The sequence below is a fragment of the Citrus sinensis genome, chromosome 7 (genome assembly GCF_022201045.2).
Source record: "Citrus sinensis cultivar Valencia sweet orange chromosome 7, DVS_A1.0, whole genome shotgun sequence".
Classification (NCBI taxonomy): domain Eukaryota; kingdom Viridiplantae; phylum Streptophyta; class Magnoliopsida; order Sapindales; family Rutaceae; genus Citrus; species Citrus sinensis.
In genome coordinates, this window is record NC_068562.1 from 9,578,330 (window position 1) to 9,602,772 (window position 24,443).

Sequence of the window (24,443 nt, forward strand, 5' to 3'; positions counted from 1 at the left end):
TCATTGTTTATTGAAGATATTGTGTTTGTGTCAATACATGAAAATTGCTGTGTAGACATACGCATATCGATGATATGTTTTATCTTTCTGAATGGCATTGACAGTATGTTGTGAACAATAGAACTCAGGATCCCAACGCTACTCTGTTTCTTGTTGAAACTTTCATTTTTGAAATCAGTACTCAGTCCTGTTAACAAGTACGCCACTCGCGATTTCTAGAACTCGAACTAACAAAACTGTTTAATTTCCATACTTGTGCATTGAAATGCAGAAAATTCAAATAATCTCCTCTCAATTGGATACGCATAGCCCCAAGTGCATCCCACATCGATAGCTCAACAGAAGCGAGATACCAGGCAGAGCTATAAAAACAGAGACGATACTTGAAACAAAGCATACCTTTCTCGGCCTTTTGGCTAAGATCAAGTGTAGTATCTGTTCTTATCAGTTTAATATCTGATATGTGGATCATCGATCCACACGATATTAAATTAATTTTTTGAGGGGAGGGCTCAACGCGGTAGCTTGCTACTGTGAGCCCTGCGCGTCGCCCATGCGTTGCACTACTGCACGGGCCTGGCGCACCCCACCAAATGTATGTCAGAACATTGTTTTTTATTCTTAGTGAGATTCAGCCATTGAAACGAGATTGGTGTTTGTTGAAGCGGAAGTTTGAAGTTGTTATCTAAAGAGCAACAGGGGAAGTTTTGTTCTGTAACTAAGTCCCTGTTTGGGAACAAAAAATTATCTTTTTCTCAGGTGAGGTGGCGTGTGATCTCTCTCTCTCTCTGGTCTATGTCTCCTGTACACGTGACAACACCCCCACTAATTTTTACTTCCTTTCTCTCAGCAGTAAGTAATATTCTCTTCATCTAACACAATTGGCTTTTGTATGGTTTTGTTAAGGGAAGTGAGAAGAAAGTGTTTATCAGAACTCTCACTCTCACCTCCCATCCAATTAAAATAAGGCACCTGCTGGGTTGGAGTATCTCCAAAATAGAGCAACCCTAATTTTAAAAATTTAACTGAATATTTTGGAGACTGGTGGTGTATGTTGGAGATACTCCAAGTAACTGAACCCAATAAATAATTATCACTTCACACACACTGTCTAGTTCATGTCAGTCCATCATCCTCTCTAATATTGTATGGACCACAAAGAATAACCTAAGGCCCAACAGAAAGTCTTACAATTAATAAAGGCCTAACTCAAGGCCCGAACAAGAAAAGTCCATTTGTGCTTCAACCAAAATGAAAAGCTCAGAGTTTCCCAAAATGGAGCAAGGGCTCTCATTTGAGAATTCCCATAAAACGAATGAACTTTAACCTAAATGTAACTATATATCTTGATTCATTTGTATAATTTGTTTTGGTTTATGCTATGCGATGAAATGGTGGGAGTTAGTAGGCAATTTCACTGTAACTGGTTGTACATTCATGTCTAGTTGGAAGAACAAAAAGAAAAAGAGAGGAGTTCCTTATTGGGGTTGTCTCAACTAAACATGTATTAAAAGAAAATGATTATATTAAATTAATCATAATCAAAGACAAAAATCATGATTCCTCACAAAAGTGTTTAGTTAAGAGGAATCGAGATTTCAATAGAATATTCCTATCTAATCTGTCAACAAAATATCAGCACTACAATTTATAATACTTTCCATCGAAAATTATCCTACCAAACATGTCACAAAAGAAAACGGTTATAGTAATTTAGCTATCAATGAAGGCAAGATTCGTGATTCCGGACAAGGTTTGGGAATCAAGATTGCAGTGAAATCCTTGCTGCTTCCTAAGTGTGCTAACAAAACGCCACATCCCCCTTTCCTTTCCGGTAGGAATAACCCCCAATTAAACATTCCATAACATAAAATGAGGGTACTACATACAATTCTCACATCAAATTAGGCCCCAAAAAAAAAAAAAATTGATTGTTTTTGTGTTTTGTGCAATTTATCACCTAGTGAAGCATAATTAAATAACAGAAGACCCTTTTATTAAGGGCTAAATGTGATTTCTTATAGACTAATTTTTCAACAGCTCTGAATGGTAGGTACCTATGTGTATTTTTTTTTTTATTAAAACAAAAATCTGTTGGCCCTATGCATGCCAAATTCAAGGGGTTGAAGTGAATAAAATTAATACTTGGTTGAAACATGCAATTCAAAAATTAGTTTAAAGTATACGCGCTGTAATCCATGCCTGTGCTTTTCAACTATTCTTGAATTGCATGCCTAAGCCCTAATATTTCTGAATTGACCAACTTTTTTCAACTATTTTTTGAAATATTTTGTTTGCTCACTTTAAACCGAAACAAAATTATTAAGTTGCCTAATTACACTCTAAAAAAGTTTAATTTTTAAAACATGCTAAGGTGAACTGCATTGCTGTTATTTTATTTTATTTTATTTATTTTTGAAAGGGAATTGCATTGTAATTTACTGCTATTTTACAAATTTTGACAAAAATTGAACCAATATTTAGTTTTAGATTCTCAAGGGATTTTGTGAGATAATTAAGGACTGGAAAGTTGCCCTATATTTTACACAAAAGGGAAAAGAAAATGTAAAACCATAAAAAAATAAATTCTGATTTTAATTCTATCTTTAGGTTCCCCTCTTAATGTAATGCAAATTAATTTCTATGCTTCAGCTCCCATTTATGGCTTGAAAACTTCCACAAAAGCTACCTTCCATTTAATTCCATTGTTTATGATTTGATTTACAAAAAACATAAAAAAATCTTCCACCAACTTAATTCACGCCAACAAAACGTTTGCAGACATTTATTTATTTTGTATGTTACTTTGCTTTGCTTGTTTATTTATAAACCCACTTCACATCTTCTAAAGTTCAAACTCAAAACACATCTTAAGTGAACCAAAATAAAATGCCCAAGCACCTTCAAAAATCTCTCCAAGATTACCTTTCCAAGATCAGAAAACACACCCAACATAATATTCAACATTCCTCTTCATTTCCTCCTTCTAAAGAATGGATTCTTTCAGGTTGCAAGCGCCCGAAAACCCTATCGTTCGCGATTGCTCGTGGCCAAAACAACAACATCGACGACGACAACAACAACAACAACAACAACAACAACAATGATGCTGCAGCTACGCTTTCAGATATTGACCGTTTCTTGTTTGAGAATTTTAGGTCTCTTTATCTGAAGGATGATAATGAAGATAATAATAACAACAACAGCAAAAAGACAGGATTCGAAGACCAAGATGACCATCAAGCAAGCTTCAGTCCAAGTCCAAGGGGGGTATTATTTGGGTCACCTAGGTTTGTTGAACCCCCGCCGGACCTCTGTGGGTCCCACAGGTTCTTCGTGTCACCGGGGTCATCCGGCTCGCTCATCGAGGAAGCCCGGAACAGTCTGACTGCCACATCCGAGGACGTCGGCTCGACGTCGACCTCAACAACCACCCTAAATGATCACTCCTCCACAATTTCCAATGATTCAAATGATGTCAAGCTTCCCGAAGAATGCATTGCCGTGTTGAAGTATTCTCCGAGCCCTTACGACGATTTTCGACGTTCCATGCAAGAAATGGTGGAGGCGAGAGTGCAGCATAATGCAAAAGTTGATTGGGATTTCATGGAGGAGCTTTTGTTTTGCTACTTGAACTTGAATGAGAAAAAATCATACAAGTTCATACTAAGTGCTTTTGTTGATTTGATCGTCGTTTTGCGGGAAAATTCAAATAAGGTTCCGGCAAGATCACGGAATTTTCGAGTCGCTAGAGAAAGGAGGAGGAGAGTGAGAAACGTAACGTAAGATTATGGCAATAATAGGTTTTTGCATTAAAGAAATATGTATGAAGGGTGGTACCAAGAAAACGTAGGGCTTCAAATTAATTACTGGTTTTGGCCTTATTCATCTTAGTCCTCACATGCAAGATGAATATTAATATGTTTGTCAAGAAGAATGGCACTTTGATTATGATTTAAGTTTTTGTATTCTTGTGGTTTTTGGTGAGATTCGGCACGTATGCATTGGCCTTGTCTGTTGCATGTTCCCCGGTGTTTTAGTTGAATTTGCAATTTGCATATTCCGCTAATTCTAAGAACAGCTTGATTCGGTTTAGGGAAAAGGGAATCATGAATTTCATTCACGCCAATGGGATTTACTTGTATTGCACAGTACCAAATGCCCCAATTGTGTTGATTTAATTAACTGAAATATACAAGTATTGAACTCCTGAATAGGACCTTACAACAGTAATAATGTGATTGTCATCGCTTTCTTAGGAAGCATTAATGTTCAGAAGTGTTTCTCACAAAAATATTTGGCACTGCTTTCTCGGGTACATGTCTACAAACTGGAGCGTTAAGAGTGTGGATTTACTTATTTGTTACAGTATACTGACCGTAAATAATCCCTTTCAGCCCAGGCTTTCGCCAGTATTCGTTTATTAGGGGCATTGAATATAATTTTCTAGTCATGTTTACAGATTATAAATGAAAAAATTACCCAGATACAAGAGAATCGGCTTACAATTTATGAATTTTCGGTTTCCAGTCTCTTTCGCCAGTGACAATAACAATATAGTTTCACTGAAAATCATCTGTAACTTCACTACGGTATCCACATAATAATAAATATGGGACAATTATAGTTACAATTGCCAGAAATCATTTCTTTTACAATTGAACCACGTAAATCTAACTAACTTTTTCTATCTCTTGCACCATGGAAGCTGCAAAAAGATGGGAGGCTATGATTGAGGGATCTTTACATTTTTGAGTTACCAGATCTGTTGGCAGAAAAATAGTTAACACTCCAGGCAAAAAATCACTGTGCAAGCCGCATATATGCAGTTACAACCATTAAAGTCTACTGGCTAGCTCCACTCATAGCCTCCATAATATACAGGAAGAGAGTCATTAACCTCTGGGGCATCACAGGAATACTATTATTCCTTCATTCCACGTGTCAAAAAAGTAGCAGCTTAAAAATCCCGGTACGTGCAAAAAGATCCCTGCAGATCAGAATGTACAAAATTAAACGGAGCAAGGAAAACAGTTATCAAGCCTCTCAATTAATTTAAGAAGCATTGTATACCAGAAATTTGGAAATTTCTAGCCTATATATATTGTCTTCAGTTTTGTTATAAAAAAAAAAAAATGTTTCATGTAAATTAACAAGTGAAATTTCATCTTGAATCTCATAATGATAATAGTGTAATAAGAAAACAGTTATTCCAAGAATAACTGAAGTAGAATGATTGGTTCCTCAAATGCAAGTTTCTAGAAAAACAAAAGAAAAGTTTGGCATATCTTCAGATCCTGTTTTAAAAACACAGACCATCATTTAGTTATTTTGGTTTAGCACTAATTTTCAGGATATGAAATTTGTGTTTCTAAAAAATAATAGGGAAAGCATTTTTTTCACTGGTCTCGTATTTGGAAAACAAAAAAGTAGGCTTCAAAGTTAATTCTATTAATTCTAAATGCACCTTTCTTTTGGCTGTAATGCCAACTGTTATTTAACCATTATACTAGATATTTTAACAACTCTTTCTATCACAACTTGACTTTCCATATATAATATATCCATCATGCACATTTTTTAAAGGAAAGAATATATTTTGTAGATGTACTTTTCTTTTCTCAAATTATAGTGGTAGAAACAGTCAAATATATGGCATACTGTCAGCATCTGAGTATTACTGCTACATGAGTATATTTCCTTACTTTATAGAGCACTCAGCTGTTGTTCATAAGGTACTGCTCATACAAAGGATGGTACTTTGCAGGAACATAATCTTTGAATCTGTAAATGATGACAACAGACAGTGGGTGAGATCCTGGAACAAGGTCACAAGCGAAAAGAGATCACTGCAATGTTATAAATTTTTGTACATAGAAAGGAAAAATAAACGAAGACGAGAAAATTTAAATCTAACAGACAAGGAAAGAAGGCTAAAGACCAACAAGAGGAAGATTAATCTCAGAAGCTTAAAGCTCCAGCCCTAACCCACCAATATTCATTTCTACATGTGATTCAATGGATAGACAAGCAGTTAAGTGAAACCGAAATCTAGTAATTTGGTAGGACATATAAGAGCTCTACCATATAATGGAAAGAAAAAAAAAAAAAAAGGCAATGCCACATTGGCAGTATCAAGTGTAGCATAGTCATTTTGAGATATGCATGACAGAAGTAAACAATCGAATTGACCTCACAGGTCATTATTGAGACAAAATTAATCTACATAACTGGAAATTTAAGTTTGAGAGAGTAATACATGCCAGAAACTTAATAGTATCAATTCCGAAGAGACATAATCCAAGCTTTAAAACATACTCCTGATAATTGAAAGGCTATCATCCTATGTAAATAAATTGAAAAACAGAAACTGAATTTAAAGACATCCAGCCTAGGTCAAAATTTTAAAGCTAGAGGCAAACACAGTAACACCTATAGTATGGAACTTAATACCTTCTAAGAAGAGGAAGCCGCTCAGGTCCAGCGAACAATTTTGCAATTGATTGTAGAACATGACTAATTTTCATTGCCTTGGACTTCATTGCTTTCATAAACCCAACAAATTCTTTGTATTCAGTGGCACTAAGTTTTTCTTGAACCTGTAACACATCAAGTTTCGAAATCAGAACTTGTACTTAGGAGACAATGGTATCAGCTTTCATATACATAGCTCACATATAAAACCATAGCAAATGTTGATGGAACTGAATTATTAGTAACGCAACAGATATGTTTCTCATATTGAAATGAATAAATTACCTGAATCAGAAAAGCAGATCCTTTTGTTTCCTCACCACCACAAGGTGGAGCGCTAGAATGAGATCCTTTGCTTTTCTCACTCTGAATTTCAGCTTCTATCCTGTAAGTTGTCCCATCAACTTTACTGGGTGCTGAACCTTGAGCAATTATCCTGCTTCCACTATCAGAAATCTGAGGCTTTTCGTGCTTCACTTTATTAGTAATGGGAATGAAGCTGCTTGGTTGTGAACTTTCAGCATCTGATGCAATCTCAGAAATTTTTTTAACACATTGCATTTGATCGGACTCACTAATTAATACTTTACGCTTCTTAGTAGAACAAGGTGCTATCAGCTCCTCTTTCCTTGGTTTTGCATGCAATGAAGAATTACTAGTTAAATCTATGAATTCATGATCTCGATATTGTATACTTTTCCTGCCAGACAGTAGTAATTTTTTCTCAAACTGGATAAGGTCACTTGAATTCTTCAATTCAGAAGCCCAAATTCCCTTGTAAGGACTGAGAGATGATCGGTTAGCAGGAACTATTTCTCCTGAGTGGCTTGAGGTGTTTCTGTTTTTCACTTCATGTAGAGAATAGCAAGCTTGATCCACTGCCGGAGTCTATTATTTCATATCACAGAGGAAAAAAATTCACACACAAGAAGAAAGAGGGCGGGGGGGGGGGAAGAAATCAGACAGATCAAAAAGATGAGCTCATAATGAGGAAACAGTAAAAAATTACTGAAGAAGGAACCTCTTCCAGAGAAATTTTATCCAAAAGATCCACAGGTTTCAATTCTCTGACATCTCCTATACAATTGAATTTACCATAAGCTGCTGAATGATGGACAGTTATTGTAAAGTACAAATTAGGATTAAAAAAACCACGAAACAGACAAGATTATTGCTCCAAAATATACTTTACCAGAGACTTCAGTTTTTATTAACTTGAGGTTTGTAGACCCACAAATTCTCTCTTCTCGGAAAAAACGGGTCAATGTGTAAACCACGTCTCCAAATTTTGAGTAACACTGCAAGCAAAAATGAGTAAGTATGAAACAAGCAAAAGGAATAGATTATTCTCTTACCCACATAACATACCTGTATATGAGGTTGTATCCAAAGTGATATTTGGGACTTGCGACTTGGATGTGCAAACCTATTAGCCCGGAAGATAAAAGAAGAGCAATACAAGTTAAATGCATGACAAGGTTCTAAAATGTGGATTTTATGAAGAATGATAGCTGGATCAAAACAAGAAAACTATAAAAATAATATTTATCCATGGAAAAACTCGAGTAGTGAAGTTCCGCATTCTTTAATTGAACAACAATAATGATAATGATTCAGTTCAGCAGGCAGAAATGGTAATAAAATAGAAAGCAGATAATCTAAGGTTAAGAATCTCCTATACACTTATATATCTTCCATAGCTTTCTACTAAAAATCAAATTGCAGAATTTATTTTATATCTGGCACCTTTGGTTCAGAACTAAATTGACGCAGTCAAAATGGCAAATTAAGAATCAACACTTAGAGGCTTTATATTTAAAAAAAGAATGGTAGAGGGAATGAAACGACCTAAACAATACCAAAAATAAACTATATACTAGATAATCTGTTTAATATTGCATCAAAATATAAAAAGCAATTTGGTAAAACTTCAGATAGAGCTAATTGTAAACAAAACCTTTCATCACAAAAGATAATTGCCCCATAATCATGGCGATGACGAATAACACGGCCAACAGCCTGATTTACAGCCCGGGATGCTTGTTGATTGTACCAGTCTTCGCCAGATAGAAAAGACAATTTTGTCTCCTAATGAAGTAATAAAATTTTTTTAAAAACTTAATTGAAAGAGAAGAATTAGAATTTTAGCATGATATCCACCTAGTTGTTATTGATAGTACCTTATATTCTCCCCCTTGAGATTGTGCTTGTAGATCCAAATACTCACGTTTAAGGCGAACCTGTTTTATAGCAAAGGCAAAAAAGATGAAGAGAAGACTGAGACAGAATGCTAAACCATAGAGTATATGGGTTCCAACTAATTGATATAAATAACAAAGTAAGTCTGTAAAGTACAATTATCCAAATTAAAATGTAACTGCTACTAGCAATAGTAATAATCTTCACTTCAATTCAAGCTTAACATGATTTTCTTACGTACTCCCTGACTCCCTCACCCCTACCCTAGAGTGTGATGTGAGGGAGATTGTTCCCTGCCTTTACTCCAAGACAAGGAGAACTAGTTGTCAAAATAATCAAACGTACAGAAATAATTGTGGAAAGAAGATTTTCCTTAAGTTTATAACAAGGTATCAAACAAATTCATCTGGATAAACTTAGATTTTTAAAATCTATAATCATTGAACAAAATTGACAAGACAGCTAGTCAGATTTAAATATGTGATGCTTTATTCAATTATTACAGGTTCACCAGCCAAGATCTTGAGAGGTAAAGCTTGAAAACAGCTTACTACAATAATGATAAACATACAGAGATTAACAAAATGATAAGAAGGGGAAACGGGCCTGGAATATTATGATACCTTAGGATCAGTCATCGTAGCAAATGGCATACCAGTGATGACTACAGCTCTTCCAGCATGATCAGCAAAATCTAGCCCTTCACTCACCTGACAAATCAAAGATATGAAGCAGAAATGTTTATGTATAGTTTCAGAGAAATTTCTTTTGTTTTCATTGATCACATGCTATACACAAATGACAACCAGATTGCAACAAAGGTTACTTAAAAGCCTAATGAAATATACCTTCCCACGACAAACAGCAAAAAATACTGCACCAGAAGTTGAGGTGTCCTTCAGTTTAGCCATATAGTCCTGACAGAAAATAAAAAATAAAAAACAGACAACCCAAGATCAAGACAGCACATAGGATCACAAATGAAAAAACGGTGATTATGTCTGTAGTTTGATTTAAGCACCTCAATTGCCAAAGGAAACAATGAAGATTGTCTGGGTTCCACGACAGGTTTCTTATGTTTGCAGATTCTTTCCCATATTGTTGTTAAATTTCCATGGCTCTGCAAAAGTAAAACATAATTTGTACAACAGTAAAAGTCAATGAATTCACTTCCTCAATGGTAAAAGCTAGGGCTGTGAGATGGTCTATTTATGGATTTGGCAGAAATGAAAAAGTGTTAATACAGAAAGACTGAAGTAGTGGTGAAGTTATTAGCTGGAATGGTAAAGGCCTATGGCAAATCTGGAGTTTGATTACTTGTTTTCTCTTCAGAAAGACAAGTTCCAATTTGTAATTTAAAAAGATCACAATAACCAAATTCAATTTTTAATAAACTGTGTTTGATGCCTTACTGTATTTTTCCAGCACGCAATGCATTGGTCCATAAGGTAGTATGATGGAAAAAATATGAGTAGTCCATCAGGTACAATGCGAGCAATATTGACTGGAACATCAAATTGAAGAAAGTCAACAAGTAATCAAATGATTATCTATTATAATTTTGTGTACTGAAAGTTAAAACTTATAGCCAAGTGCTTCAACTAAATTTCAGCATAATGCATCAGATATGTGAAAGCCCTTGCATCTTTTTCAATTTAGGAACCAAATATAGCTTTTAGTAAGAAAATTATTCTGCCCTCTAAATTATGTAGACATTAGCTGATAGCCAGTTTTGACTCATTTAGTTTTGCATATATTAAAATAATTTCCGCTCCCCGATTATGTTTACATTCCCTTTCACCCCTGTACTGGCACAATCTAGCAAGTACAAAAATTCTCTCAACATATGTAGCAAGAGATCATCGACTGTCTCTTTATTCACCAAGAACTCTCAAGATTTGCCCTTCATTGCAATACCTAATGAGTAGCAACTGAGCAAGAACCTTTTTGGCACCAAAAGGATCTATGACCCCCTTATGCATATCAAAAGTGGCATCTAGATCAATGACCTAGTAATGACAAGCAGAGTAGAGTATCAGCCTATCAAATTGACCATCAGCATGCCTATGCTACATACCAATAGTATTCCCGAGCTCTTGCTTGTATTCTATAGAGTCACGGTTCCTGTAAGATGAATTTAATAAGTAACCAGAGGGACCAACAGGTACAATTCCAGCCCATATCTGTTTTGAAGTTATGACATGAGGATTTTCCACTCGCAGAGGAAAATTCCTGACAAGGACAGCAAGCAGTTCTCAATTCAACAATTATGAAAGTCACAGCATGATAATTGAAAAATACAATATGCATGAAAGTTACTTACAATTTCAATTCCTGCGCAAATGAATCCATGGGTGATAGTGTGCCAGAAGTCAATATGATAGACCCCACTTCCAACCTAGAGAACTCTTGCATGGCAATTCCTGGATTAAAACACCACCAGCTGAGAGTCCTGGATGCCTTACCTGCACTTTCAAAACAATGGAGATATGGAATCATCATTACTGAAGAATGGTAATCTGGATCAATAACAAGACCAAAAATGAAGGTAAGGCATAAGAGTAGTAGTTGAGCATTGCACATTTGTTTCAATATATATTTGAAACAACCCAAAGAATTAGGTATCTGTATAATCCAAAGGATTTGTGGTGAAACGTGTGGCTAACCAAATTCAGTTTCATTCTTTTCTTTCATTCCATTTGGTATAGAGCAATAGGGCTGGAGGGTTTTGCATCTCCATCTCCAATATTTTCCTCTTTCTCCATCTTTCTGCCTCCTCATCAATTGAATTATTGGGGAAAATTGATGAATGCTACATACACACTCCTCAACCTTTACTCTCTCTGTTTTTCCCCTTCCCACTTATTTATTCTTTTGTATCACAATGCCAATTTTTTATATTGGACTATAATACAAATTACATCACTTAAGTTTACTTCTGATAATACCCAGCTCATCAAACAAATAAATGATAGCATGTCAATTATTTTAGCAGACACAGATTGTTAAATCCGAAAGAGTAAATAGTATTGTTAGGCATTTTACCTGTATATAAGCAAAAATTTTCAGTCAACTAGTTAATAACATGTTATCAAAGCTGGCTTTACCAAGTTGTTTTTTCGAATCTCCCCCATCAGAATAATTAAATTACACTAAGTTGTTGTGCTTGTATTATTTGTTATGCTTGCAGTTAGGGTTGTGGAGACATGTAAGAGATTAAAATATTATTGTTGGGCCCTTCCCCTTAATTCTTTGTTTAACTTGCAAAGATTCTAATCCAATGTATTTTATATTGCAAACACAGTCAGAAACCTTACAACAAAAAAACAGGAGAAAGTGTAGCATGAAAACATAAAAACATAAAATATAAATTAAGAACAGGTAAAAATATTCTGCCAATTAGCAAAATAAGTTTCTACTTGAATTACCTTTTAAAACATCTGCAGCATTTGCATCAGCTTCCCGCACGTGAACCTAAAATGACAAGCAAGAGTTTAGAATTCAGATTTCTACTTCCTTATGGTACAAGATCAATGAAACATAGAAAAGAACAATCTCAACTTGGTTCTACCATGAATACACATTGCTAGTTTAAGGCTTACACGATAATATGCTGAATGAGCAGTGCCTTTATCTCTAAAGATAATTTTAAGGATGTTGCTAATGCTTTCTATCCTGCAGGCGGTGGTGCTCTTTTTGTTCTGCAGCTTATCCTCCTGAAGAAGCTCAGCAGCTACCTCAACTATATCGATAAGCTTATAGGCAGTTTCTTGAGTGATATTAAGGTCAGCAAGCAGTTCATAGATGTAAGGCCCTGGCTTAGTAAATCCCAGCTCCTTAGAATTAATAGGCACTTCAGCTATTCGTTTCTCAAGCTTCAGAAGAAGTGCTGCAAGATATACGCAACTTGTAAAGAAATATTACAATGTAAAGTACAATAAAGATGAACAGGAGTTTTTCAAGAAATGAGAGAAAGTATTTCTACATTCATATTATACTGAATGTTATAGAACAACAAAATCATATGAATTGGGTTGACTGCCTTACCCACATGATAAACAATGTACTCTGGTTTCAAATTGCTCTAGTTGCTCTTAACAGTGTATCACAAGAATAAAAAATATATGCCAGTAAATACCTACCTCTAAGAATAGCGAAATTATCTGGATTCAATGTTTCGTCGCTTGACTGCCCCCTTCTGGTTGAAGAAATGTCAATACAATTCTTTGCTTCAGAGATGCATGCTGTCAGAAGCCCAGATGACAAATCGAAGGAGGCAGCATCCGCACATAGACCTTCCTGCATGGTATCTATCATGTAAATAGCTATACTATGCAGATACTGATCTGTTGGATTGGCAAAGAATACTCTATTATCCAGAGTGGATCAGCAGAAAAGTGAAATGAAAACATTCAAAAATAAGCCTCGATAGTCTCAGCAGTTTCACATGTGAACTCTCCAAGTCAAGAATTTGAGTATTTCTTCTTACCAAGTTGTGAGCTTCATCAAATATAAGTATACTGTTTTTCCACTCGACCCCAAGACCTTTTCTAAACCAAGGATCAATAAGATAGTTATAGGGTGCAAAGACAATATCCACGGTCTTTTGGAGCTCCCGTGTCATGAAATAAGGGCACCTACAAGAAAGACATTCCAAATAAATAGCAAGCAAAACAGGCCATGCCACAGACAGTGGCAATCACTTTCAATGAGAAATCTGAGTTCAAGAAGCGAACCAACTAAACACGTTAGCATGAATATAGAAGATTATTATAAGAACATACGGTCCAAATGTTTGTCCGATATTGACTAAATCCTCAATGTCAATAGGTTCATCGCCAAGATGAGGATTGTTCTTCATGTAATCTACAACAGAAGCACAGACATATACAAAAAGTATGGGCCGGCTGAGATAATTATTTACAAATACAAGAAAGTAATTTCAGTACAGAAATAATTCACAAATATAATTTACAAATGCATAGAAATATTAACCATTCATGATATCCATTATAAGCCACACATCAAAACATGTGAAAAAACATTTCCCTTGATAAATTAATCCCATTGTCATTTTCATCTATATGCTGAAAGTCAAATTTAGGTGGTTAAAAAGAGAGAGCCTTGTGGTGTAAATAGACACACTGAAAGAAAACAGTGAAGAAATTTACACAGTTCAAATCAACCATCCTACCTGTTAAAGGTAGTAAGTGTGGGATCTATATAACCAACTGACAATGAAGATGTCGTGTCTCACAAACAAATCCATATTTAGCATAAACAGTCACACAACAATAACCAACTGGCATGCAGAGTGTCACAAAAAATACCATAATCAAAGCAAAGCCATTCGGCTACAATCACAAATGCTCAACTGAAATCACATAATATTACTATCAAAACCTTCAAATTAGATCATCACCATCCAGATCCATAAGTTTTTCTTATTGGATAAATCTTGCCTTTTTGCATGACTTGCACTAAATGGATAGCATATGGGACTCAATTTTCTTTGAGATATCTCAAGTTTTAAGAAGATTTCACTTAGTAACAAAAGGATTCAGGGTCAGACGTTTTGTCTATTAATAGTAAAAATCAGCAGAAGAAAGAAAAGGAATGATAAATGCTCGGTACACACTGTGAGATTACCGGCAACACGAGAATGGTGATTGCAGCGACGATTTGTACCCTTTTTGCAAAGGAATCTGCAGGCATTATTTTGTGCACTTCCACGAAGCAAACTGACTTCACGATGAATGCACAATTGCTCTCGAGATCCTAATATTACCATTTTGGGCCTGCAAAATCTCTATAGTTTAGCTAGTTAACATTATTCAATGAGGCTGTCAAAATATAAAAACCAATTTTACTGCAAGACCTTCAAAGATTCTCTAAATGAGCAATCATTTCCCACGTTTTCCTGACGTGTTACGACAGTCATAACCATTACTTGACAGAAAAGTTAAAATCCTTGACAAAGTATAAAAATGAAGAAGGAAATATGAAATAACTAGATTTTATTGTAATTTTATGCTATTTCAAAAAAAAATAATGTAAAATTGAAATCATGCATTTAGAAATCTTCAGAATAAAAAAATAAAAGAATAAAAATGGGATTTTAAAGCCTTTGCATAGTTACAGTCATGGAGATTGAAACGAGCCTAGGCAAACACTTGAGGAATAATATCTAACCTGTAGTTACTTGTTTTCAACTCTTGAATCACTTGCCGGAGTTGACTATGAGTACGAGAGGTATATAGTATTGTAGGAAGTTTAGAATCACCAGATTGTGATGAATTCACAGATGACTGGCTCCCAGAAATCTGATTATTTACTTGACTCCCAAGAGTTGAGAAACTGCCCAAACTCTTCCTCCAAGCCAGTGTGGCACATAGAAGACACAAGGTTTTCCCAGTTCCAGTAGGACTCTCCAAAAGTGCATTACATTTCTGCCACGCCATAAAGGCAGGAGTACAAAGCATAGTTAGGTATTTGTGGTAATAACAATGTCACTCCACAATGTGGACTGCACAACAACAATGTGACTCTAAACTTAAAATGTGAATACAGCCTGCTATAATCATTCGCCATCTGCAATCATCAGCAAAATTGAGAGTTTTATTACTTGATATTAGAACATATAACTTTAAGGCACATATTTGTGATCGCCCAGAAACAACTTTCTGTCACTTGCGCCAAAAGGAATCAGAAACTATTGAATAGCCTCTTGATCGTACACCCATCCCATTAAGATTATCAAACTAACAGAGCATGAAGCAAACTGAACAATTTACATATTCATTTGCACTAAAATGAAGAACTTGTGTGATCAAACCAGACGACGTCGTTACCGCTGCTTAACATAAAAAATGATACTGAAAAGGAAAAATGAATTTTCATGATCGAAACGAAACCGCAGCGTCTTGGAAGACTCACATTTTGAAGAGACTGAATGACTTTTTCCATGTACACGAGCTGGCAATCGTACGCCTCGAACGGAAACTCCACATCGATACCTCTGATTTTGTAAGTCGGCATTTTGTTTTTCCTCTCACTTTCTCTGTTTAGACACCAAGAAAGTGAAGGGAAATTTTCAAGTCCAGCGATACTAAACCCTAACGGGAGTTTTATTTTTTTATTTATTTATTTATTGTACCGTTTTCCCGCCACCAGCTCGTTAAAGAGCGCAACGACGTCGTATCCTTTCTTTCTTTTTTTCTTTTTTTCCCTTAAAATATATTTTTGTTGTCTATCATTTTTTCAAAAATAATAGTTTTATGATAAATTTCGTTATGACTTTTTGATAAAAATAAGTCATGGTACCGTATGAGAGTTTCTTGCTTTAATAAGAAATTCCTTATTTCTTACAACGTAACTAAGATTTATTATTTTATTCAATATGAATGAATACAAAAAAATAATAATAAAAATAAAAATAAATGTCCCTATTGTTTTGTTGTTGATCAATTGGACTGCTACTGTATGTATACAAATTTGAATTATCAAAGTTGAAAGCTCAGGTCGATCGATTTGTGAAAGACCAGTGCATAATTGACCACGAGCATGTATTACATCTACATAACCGGCTATAAAATTTGTATTAGAAGCGATATGATATTTAAAATTTCATAAATTAATAGGTGTTTTAAAATCTAAACTAGCAAATTAATGATGAAAAATAACATATTAATACGTTAAATTAATATAGGAAAATTGAATTGTTAATCTTCTTCAACATAACTATTTATTGCTTTGTTTGATTGCCTCCACCTATTTTCTTATAGAATCTTTTTAAAGTATTGTTAATCTATCTAAAACTTATACAAATATTTTTGAGATATTCCCATTAAAAATCAATATTTGTGTGCAACCGAATATTTAAAGTTTTTTTAACAGATAATATGCATAAGGTGTTATAAAAACATTCTATTACAATAATTTTCTTCAAATATTTCATTTATTTGATATTATATACTACAAAAGAAAAAAAAAATCTAATACAACTAAAGCTCACTAAAATGGACAATTACTTCAAAAAGTCTAACAAGTATAGCATAATAAAAAATCTCCTATATCTACTGAAAGACTAGAACCATCTATTTTAAAATTAAAAGGAAGAGATGCCAACTAATTCAACTGAAACAGAAAAATTATCAGTAATATTCTTCAATTCCTTAATAGAGTAATAACTAAAAAATAAAAATCCATAATATGAAGTGAAGGCCTATAGAAATTCTAAGGCTACAAGGAGGAAACATGAAATTCTAAAATAATGATGTACGAGAGATATTAGTTCATCTTGGCTTTATAGGTACTAGTTAATTTAACTAGAAAATATAACTCTTATTTGGAATTGAGGTACTATATCTTTTAAGTTACATGTATAAAAAAAAAAACTGAAATTATGAAACAAAAATTAATAATATGTAGTAAATATAAATTTTAAATAATAATTTTGACAAAATTATTAAAGATATAATAAATTTTTATCATACGAGTAAAAAGTTATATCAACATAGTTTTCATAGTACAACACTTAGGTGGCGTTTGTTTTTTTGTTTGAAATCTGAATAGATCTAAATTAGTATGAATTCTGAATAGATCTGAATGTCTGAATCTAAATAATATGTTTATTTTTTTATCTGAATCTTGAAAAATAAGTATTAAGTTGTTTGTTTTTTTCAACTGAAAAAGCTGAAAATATGTACTTTTACATTTGTATCCTTATTAAATTTGAATGTCAAATAAATAATATATTAAATACCACAATATTTTAACATTTATAAGTAAAACTATATTAAAGTGAATACATAATTATTTTGAAATTTTAATATATAAAATACCATAAATTTCAAATTTTTTCGTATATAATATAAGAAAGAAAAAACATGGATATTTTTATGTGGGGTAAATGTCTATGAGTGAGTTTTGGGATAGACATGAAAAATAAATTATAAAACATGGATATTTTTGACATTAGTAAGTAATTGACTTAATTCAAATTTCTTCATTAAGTAAAAAGCCAAAAAAATTGGCTTATTTTATTAAGTCAAAATTATCTAAAAAATCTCATTAAGTTATAAAAACAAACATCTCTAATTAACTTAATTAATTAAGTTAAGTCACTTTAAGTTATTAAGTTAAAAAACAAACGTCTCCTTAGTGTTTACTAAATATTTTAGTACTATAACTTTTAGGTTATAACTGTTCATCTTCAATCTTAAAAAGCACCCATAGTCATATTAGATAGAATTAACAGATCTAGAGTTTGAATCTTGCCTATCGTGTGGAGAAGGCATTGAGTCACCGTTAGGCTACAATTAAGCCAAAAAGAATTGTCCATGTTGACTTTTCTGCTTATTTTTCCAAAGAATGAACTTATTGAAAATAAATATAAACAAAAAGGACCTTAGTAAAAATTCTCCTTCCTACATATAAAACGATGCGTTTTGTAAAAGGCCGGCCCATTGTTAGCCCACAAAAGTTTCAAAATCCGCCACCAGTTTGACCGTGTGACCATTTCCCACGTACCTCATAGACCTTTCTAGAACAAATAGTGTCTAGACTTCTCGCGGACCACTTCGCTTCAGCAACAACAGCTTAAAATATTATATTTTATTTTTTTAAGAAAAAAAGAAATTTCCAGTTTTTAATACAAACCCTTAAAGCCCTTTGTCTCTAATAAAAGGCCCCGGCGTCTCTCCTCGCATCTCTCGTAGTTTCGTTTCTTTATGTGTTTTTGGGTTTCTCGCACCACCGAAAGCAAAAATACTCAGCAGAAATTTCCAGAACACATTAAATCCCCTCCATTTAAGTCGCTGGTACGATCGTTTTAAACCTAGAACTCTAAGCTCCGAGATTTGAGTTCGAATTTTTTTCTCTTTCTATAATTCTTAGATCTGTGCCTTTCTCTCTATAGATTCGACTTGTATGTGAACAATTTAATCTTTTGATTGTGGATGATAGATTCAGCTTGTTGCGCAGTTAATTCTTGGCTTTTATTGTTGCTTTCTAATTACAGATTCACTCGCCTTGGTTTTTTTTATTATTGCTTCTTTTATTTTTTCCCCTCTGGATGTGATTTGTTTTCTGGATTTGAATTTGATATATTTTTATTTTGGCTATGATTGTTGCTGAGTTTTTCTGTTTTATTCATGTTTAGGCTGTTAGATTTAATAGTGTATACTTGGTTAGTTCATGCACATTGGTTATTTCTATGATGCAATCGTTTTCTCTGATGTGTGCATGCGATTGGATTTGCAATAATTATCATGAAGAATCAGCTCAGGTTTCATTATTGAAGTTCATTGAATTAGTTGATTTTGTTCAACTGTTTTATTGTGTGCATTGCCTTGGACTCAGGGTGAATTCTTTTAACATACATAAATTTCATGTTTGCTTGGTGTTTCAATTATTTTAGAGTAATTAGGATCCGTTATGTTTTGTAGATAATCTTTCTGGTCAAATTTATTACTGTTAATCCTGTAGTTGTTTTCTTTTCTTTTTCAGGAGCCGACCAATTTAATTTAATAAATTGGTTAATTATTGGCAAAGATGAGCGTGGTTGGTTTTGATTTGGGCAATGAGAGCTGCATTGTCGCTGTCGCCAGGCAAAGGGGCATTGACGTTGTGCTTAATGATGAATCTAAGCGCGAGACTCCTTCAATTGTCTGTTTTGGTGACAAGCAGCGGTTCATTGGCACCGCTGGGGCTGCATCATCTACAATGAACCCCAAAAACTCAATCTCACAGATAAAACGGCTGATTGGGCGACAATTCTCTGATCCTGAGCTGCAAAGGGATCTTAAGTCACTGCCTTTTGCTGTAACTGAAGGTCCTGATGGTTACCCTTTAATACATGCACGATATTTGGGTGAAACAAGAGTGTTTACTCCAACCCAAGTTTTGGGTATGTTGCTCTCAAATTTAAAAGCCATAGCTGAGAGTAATTTGAATGCAGCAGTTGTGGACTGCTGCATTGGAATTCCTGTTTATTTCACTGATCTCCAAAGAAGAGCTGTTATAGATGCAGCCACAATTGCAGGATTGCATCCGCTTCGTTTATTTCATGAAACTACAGCCACAGCATTGGCTTATGGTATTTATAAGACAGATCTACCAGAAAATGACCAATTAAATGTTGCGTTTGTTGACATTGGGCATGCAAGCTTGCAAGTATGCATAGCTGGTTTCAAGAAGGGTCAACTTAAGATATTGGGTCATTCCTTTGATCGATCCGTGGGTGGTAGAGATTTTGATGAAGTTCTATTCCAGCATTTTGCAGCTAAGTTCAAGGAAGAGTACAAGATTGATGTCTCCCAAAATGCTAGGGCTTCCCTCAGGTTGAGGGTTGCTTGTGAGAAACTGAAGAAGGTTCTCAGTGCTAATCCCGAGGCACCTTTGAATATTGAATGCTTAATGGAAGAGAAGGATGTCAGGGGTTTCATTAAGAGGGATGAGTTTGAGCAAATTAGTGCTCCAATCCTGGAACGTGTAAAGAGGCCTTTGGAAAAGGCTCTTGCTGAAACCGGGCTTTCAGTTGAGGATGTTCACATGGTTGAGGTTGTTGGCTCTTCATCTCGGGTTCCTGCAATAATTAAGATACTCACTGAATTCTTTGGAAAAGAACCCAGGCGTACAATGAATGCAAGTGAGTGTGTAGCCAGAGGATGCGCTTTACAATGTGCGATTCTTAGTCCTACTTTCAAAGTGCGGGAGTTTCAGGTGAAAATTTCTCTAAATCTTTGTTTCTCTGTGAGCTACGTTATGTTTTTTTTTCATGACAGCACTTACTACTTGCTTTTGTTTTTGTATGCTACGCTGCTTGTGTATAAAAGTTCTCATTAAAGGATTTTTGTTCTCTCCTGAATGTGAAGGTCAATGAGAGTTTCCCATTTTCAATTTCTTTGTCATGGAAAGGCTCTGCTCCAGAAGCTCAAAATGAAACAGGGGACAATCAGCAAAGCACTACTGTGTTCCCCAAGGGAAATCCAATACCTAGTGTGAAGGCTCTGACATTTTACAGGTCAGGTACATTCACTGTTGATGTGCAGTATGCTGATGTGAGTGAATTGCGGGCACCTGCCAAAATCAGTACTTACACGGTTAGTGATACAATAGATTAAGAGTTTTGTCTCTTGTTTTGCTTGTATGCTCTGTCGTATTTTACTTTCTTTCTATTGTAGTGACAATTTGTATTAACTTTTTGTTGGGCAGATCGGTCCTTTCCAATCTACAAAAAGTGAACGGGCCAAAGTGAAAGTCAAAGTTCGCTTGAATATGCATGGGATTGTGTCTATTGAGTCAGCAACAGTAAGTTTATGGAAACTTCTATAACAGAAAATGTAGTATTCTAAATCCTTGTATTTATGATTGTACATCTGTTTTTAGCTCTTGGAGGAAGAGGAAGTTGAAGTTCCAGTTACGAAGGAGCCTGAAAAAGAAGCCGCTAAGATGGAAACTGATGAGGTTCCCAGTGATACTGCTCCCCCTAGTTCCAGTGAGACTGATGTAAACATGCAAGATGCTAAGGGTACTGCTGATGCTCAGGGTACCACTGATGCTCCGGGGGCCGAAAATGGTGTTCCTGAGTCAGGTGACAAGCCTACCCAAATGGAAACTGACAAGGTAGGTGTCACTGCATTGAATGATTTTGTACTGAGAGTCCTCCTGTTTGTGCTGATTTAACTATATCGGTTTTTTTTTATTTTCTGTTTTGCTTTAGTAAAAAAAATCCTTTGTATCTGGATTCACATGGCTAGAGTAACTTTCTGTTTTACATGCTATGTGCATGTAAAATGTGTAAGATAGCGTGCTGGGTTTAATTTTGTACTGATTTGGGAGTTTCTGTTCTTGGTCTGGCAATATTATGAGTTTCCTTTTGGGTGCAGACTCCGAAGAAAAAGGTGAAGAAAACAAATATTCCTGTGTCAGAGTTGGTTTATGGTGGAATGCTGCCAGTTGATGTTCAAAAGGCTGTGGAGAAGGAGTTTGAAATGGCTTTGCAAGATCGAGTTATGGAAGAAACTAAAGACAGGAAAAATGCTGTTGAGGCCTATGTCTATGACATGAGGAATAAGGTAAAAGTGATGCTGATTATATATTACCACGAAAGTGCATTCTTAGTCTTATTCTGCTTGATTTAATACTCTTTCTGTATCCTCAGCTGTGCGACAAATATCAAGATTTTGTTACCGACTCTGAGAGGGAGCTGTTCACTTCCAAACTTCAGGAAACAGAAGATTGGTTGTATGAGGATGGTGAGGATGAAACTAAAGGTGTTTATGTAGCCAAGCTTGAGGAGCTCAAAAAGGTAATTTTTTAATTGACTGTCGTCTACTTGTTCTTTCACTGATTCTGCTCAAAAAGGAAGTGGCATATGAGCAGTGTGTTAAACTTTGGGTTGGATTATTTCAGCAAGGTGATCCCATTGAGGAGCGTTACAAGGAGTTCACAGATAGGAGTTCTGTTATTGATCAACTTGCTTATTGCATCAACAGCTACCGAGAGGCAGCTTTGTCAAGTGATCCTAAATTTGACCACATTGACATAGCTGAAAAACAGAAGGTACCAACTTGTTTTATTTTACCTGTCTTTTTGCCCCTCTATCGCACAAACACTTTATCTCTCTCCTTCTTGGTGTACTTATTGGTGTTGCAATGTTCTCCCTTGATATTTTCTAGGTTCTGAATGAGTGTGCTGATGCTGAAGCCTGGGTGAGAGAGAAAAAGCAGCAGCAGGATGCTCTTCCCAAATATGCTGCTCCTGTACTTCTTTTGGGTGATGTGAGAAGAAAGGCCGAAGCTCTTGATAGGTATTTTTTCCAGAGTTTTTATTCCATCTTTTAGAATGAATGTCACATTCTTTTCTCCTCCTGGATTTGCATAAAAAAGTTCCAAGGTTTTGAAAAATAGAAATTTCTCCTCACAGGTTTTGCAGGCCGATAATGACGAAACCAAAGCCAGCCAAACCAGCGGCTCCTGAGACACCTGCAACCCCACCTCCTCAGGGAGGTGAATCTCAAACTAATTCTGGGGAGGCCAATGCCAACCAGACCGAAAATGCACAGAATGCTACTGGCGAGGCACCTCCGGCTTCCGAGGAACCAATGGAGACGGAGAAGACAGAGACTACTGCTTAAGTTGGGTGGGTTTATTTTAATGATTTATGCAGGCCAAACAGCTTCAGTATGTATAAGAACTATTTTTATGAACGAGACACGAACTTGGTGGGATGGCTTTGGAGGGGGTGGACTGTTCTCTTTCTTGCAATCTATTCTGTAATTTCTTTTTAGTTGGTTTGGTCTTGTTGTTAAAGAGTTGAGTCATTAGAATCTGAAAGTTTTTTTTTTTTTTTTAAGAAAAATGGAGTTGGTGGTGAGCTTTTCTCTCCCTCTCCCAATCTTATATTGGGAGAGATGTAAGACTTGCTTCGGAAAATTGTCTTACTATTTTTAACCATAGTAAGCAAATGCCTCGGTCGATTATTTCATGTCGTTGGATGTTGTCAATTACAAATTTTGAGCTCGTTTTGAGTTTCAATTTTTGTTTGCTTTTGAAATTTCTCTCTTCCCTTCATGCTCGAATCTTGTTTGTGAATGTCATTGAAAACTACATGAGCTCTCTCTTCTCTCCACCAACACCGTGCATTTCAGGATTCTGGTTTTCAAGTTTCTGTAACTATTCTCCGGCAACACCGTGCATTTCATCCAATTTCCCAAACGAAAGTCCGGACTCGTATATATCGGCGTTTGGGAAATTGGATGCAGCCAGGTTGCTTGGTGGAGGAGAGCAACGATATTTGAACGGAAAATTACGAACATCTCTTGTACTAATATTCAGTTTTTTATTGTTTTTATACTAACTAATAATTTCTTAGCAATATGATTTTATATTGTAATCCTTATATTTAAATGTATCTTTATTTATAACTAATATAATTTTTATTAATAATCATATCAGTGGAAATTAAAGTAAAATTAAGTATTAAAATAAGAAAAAGTATTATTCCATGCGAATAAGAAATTAATAATAAGGTATCCTTATTAAGTATTCTTCTTATAACAAGTATATATTTGATGTTTTAAATTTAAATTATCGAATAAATAACTTATTTATTCTTTTTTTTTTTTAATTTTTACTATATTATAAAAAAATTTAGAGTGAGTGGTATATATATTGATTTGAATAGGCGAAAATTTGACAATCTCTTTATTTGAGCCTTAAAATTTATTTTAACACTCAATTATTCATGTTTATTTCTAAAACCACTGTTATTCATTTTTTTAAAACTGTTCATGTTTAGTCTCATTTCTTATGCAGTTATGCCCATGGATTGTTCTAAAAAAATTTGTTTTATTAATCCTCAAACATTTGTAACTACAACTTATTTGGATGTTAAAAATCGTTTTCTTTAGTTTGGATGTTCATGTCGATACAGTATTTATAAGTATTGACTCATTAATATAAATGAATGAAATTAATATGAACTAAAAAAAGAAAAAAGAGACGTAACCTGTAAAATTTTAGATTCTTTGGAGGAGGATTGTTGAGTCGCCAATTGTTGGTATTGGTGGTGTTGTTGGCACAAGCAAAAATAAAATAAAAATAAAGTGAACCAACTTCTAATCAAAAAACATCATTTATTCTTGTGATGAGTGTTTGCAAGAGAGAAAAGAAATGGTAAAATTTTGAAATTTAAGTTATTTTAATAGGTATTTTAGATATTTCAATTTAAAATGAAAAAAAATATATTAGGGTTAGAGAGATAGG

General features: G+C 34.7%; 3 protein-coding genes and 1 non-coding gene across 9 annotated transcripts; 3 read left to right on the top strand and 1 right to left on the bottom strand.

Moving 5' to 3' along the window:
* The first annotated feature begins 395 nt into the window (after positions 1-395).
* LOC112496389 (U2 spliceosomal RNA) lies at positions 396-590 on the top strand. The gene has a single exon (XR_003062926.2). It is a non-coding gene; the product is annotated as a U2 spliceosomal RNA (small nuclear RNA).
* On the top strand, positions 400-3,962 carry LOC107177364 (transcription repressor OFP14). The gene has a single exon (XM_015531075.3). It carries the CDS (start codon positions 2,890-2,892, stop codon positions 3,784-3,786), a length of 897 nt encoding a protein of 298 aa, XP_015386561.2. The 5' UTR covers positions 400-2,889; the 3' UTR covers positions 3,787-3,962.
* A 523-nt stretch (positions 3,963-4,485) lies between these two features.
* On the bottom strand, positions 4,486-15,798 carry LOC102618736 (regulator of telomere elongation helicase 1 homolog). 6 transcript variants are annotated; one of them, XM_015531085.3, is made up of 23 exons: positions 15,610-15,798; positions 14,866-15,122; positions 14,323-14,471; positions 13,458-13,539; positions 13,163-13,310; positions 12,816-12,972; positions 12,276-12,562; positions 12,102-12,147; positions 10,997-11,138; positions 10,751-10,905; positions 10,086-10,177; positions 9,695-9,793; positions 9,522-9,590; positions 9,297-9,383; positions 8,655-8,714; positions 8,432-8,562; positions 7,843-7,900; positions 7,667-7,772; positions 7,496-7,551; positions 6,760-7,362; positions 6,454-6,599; positions 5,706-5,818; positions 4,486-4,990 (listed from the first exon to the last, which is right to left on the bottom strand). In XM_015531085.3, exons 1-22 carry the CDS (start codon positions 15,709-15,711, stop codon positions 5,743-5,745), a joined length of 3,108 nt encoding a protein of 1,035 aa, XP_015386571.2. In that variant the 5' UTR covers positions 15,712-15,798; the 3' UTR covers positions 4,486-4,990; positions 5,706-5,742. The 6 variants fall into 6 exon arrangements, with proteins under 6 accessions (XP_015386571.2, XP_006465546.2, XP_015386565.2 ...); XM_006465483.4 differs by having other exon boundaries at positions 5,706-5,784; positions 7,484-7,551; XM_015531079.3 differs by having other exon boundaries at positions 7,484-7,551.
* Positions 15,799-18,301: 2,503 nt separating this feature from the next.
* On the top strand, positions 18,302-23,023 carry LOC102619242 (heat shock 70 kDa protein 15). Its single transcript, XM_006465485.4, has 10 exons — positions 18,302-18,494; positions 19,183-20,397; positions 20,550-20,777; positions 20,890-20,985; positions 21,064-21,300; positions 21,564-21,752; positions 21,839-21,985; positions 22,090-22,239; positions 22,356-22,486; positions 22,603-23,023. The coding sequence occupies exons 2-10, from the start codon at positions 19,228-19,230 to the stop codon at positions 22,811-22,813; spliced, it is 2,559 nt and encodes an 852-aa protein (XP_006465548.2). The 5' UTR covers positions 18,302-18,494; positions 19,183-19,227; the 3' UTR covers positions 22,814-23,023.
* The last annotated feature ends 1,420 nt before the right edge of the window (positions 23,024-24,443 follow it).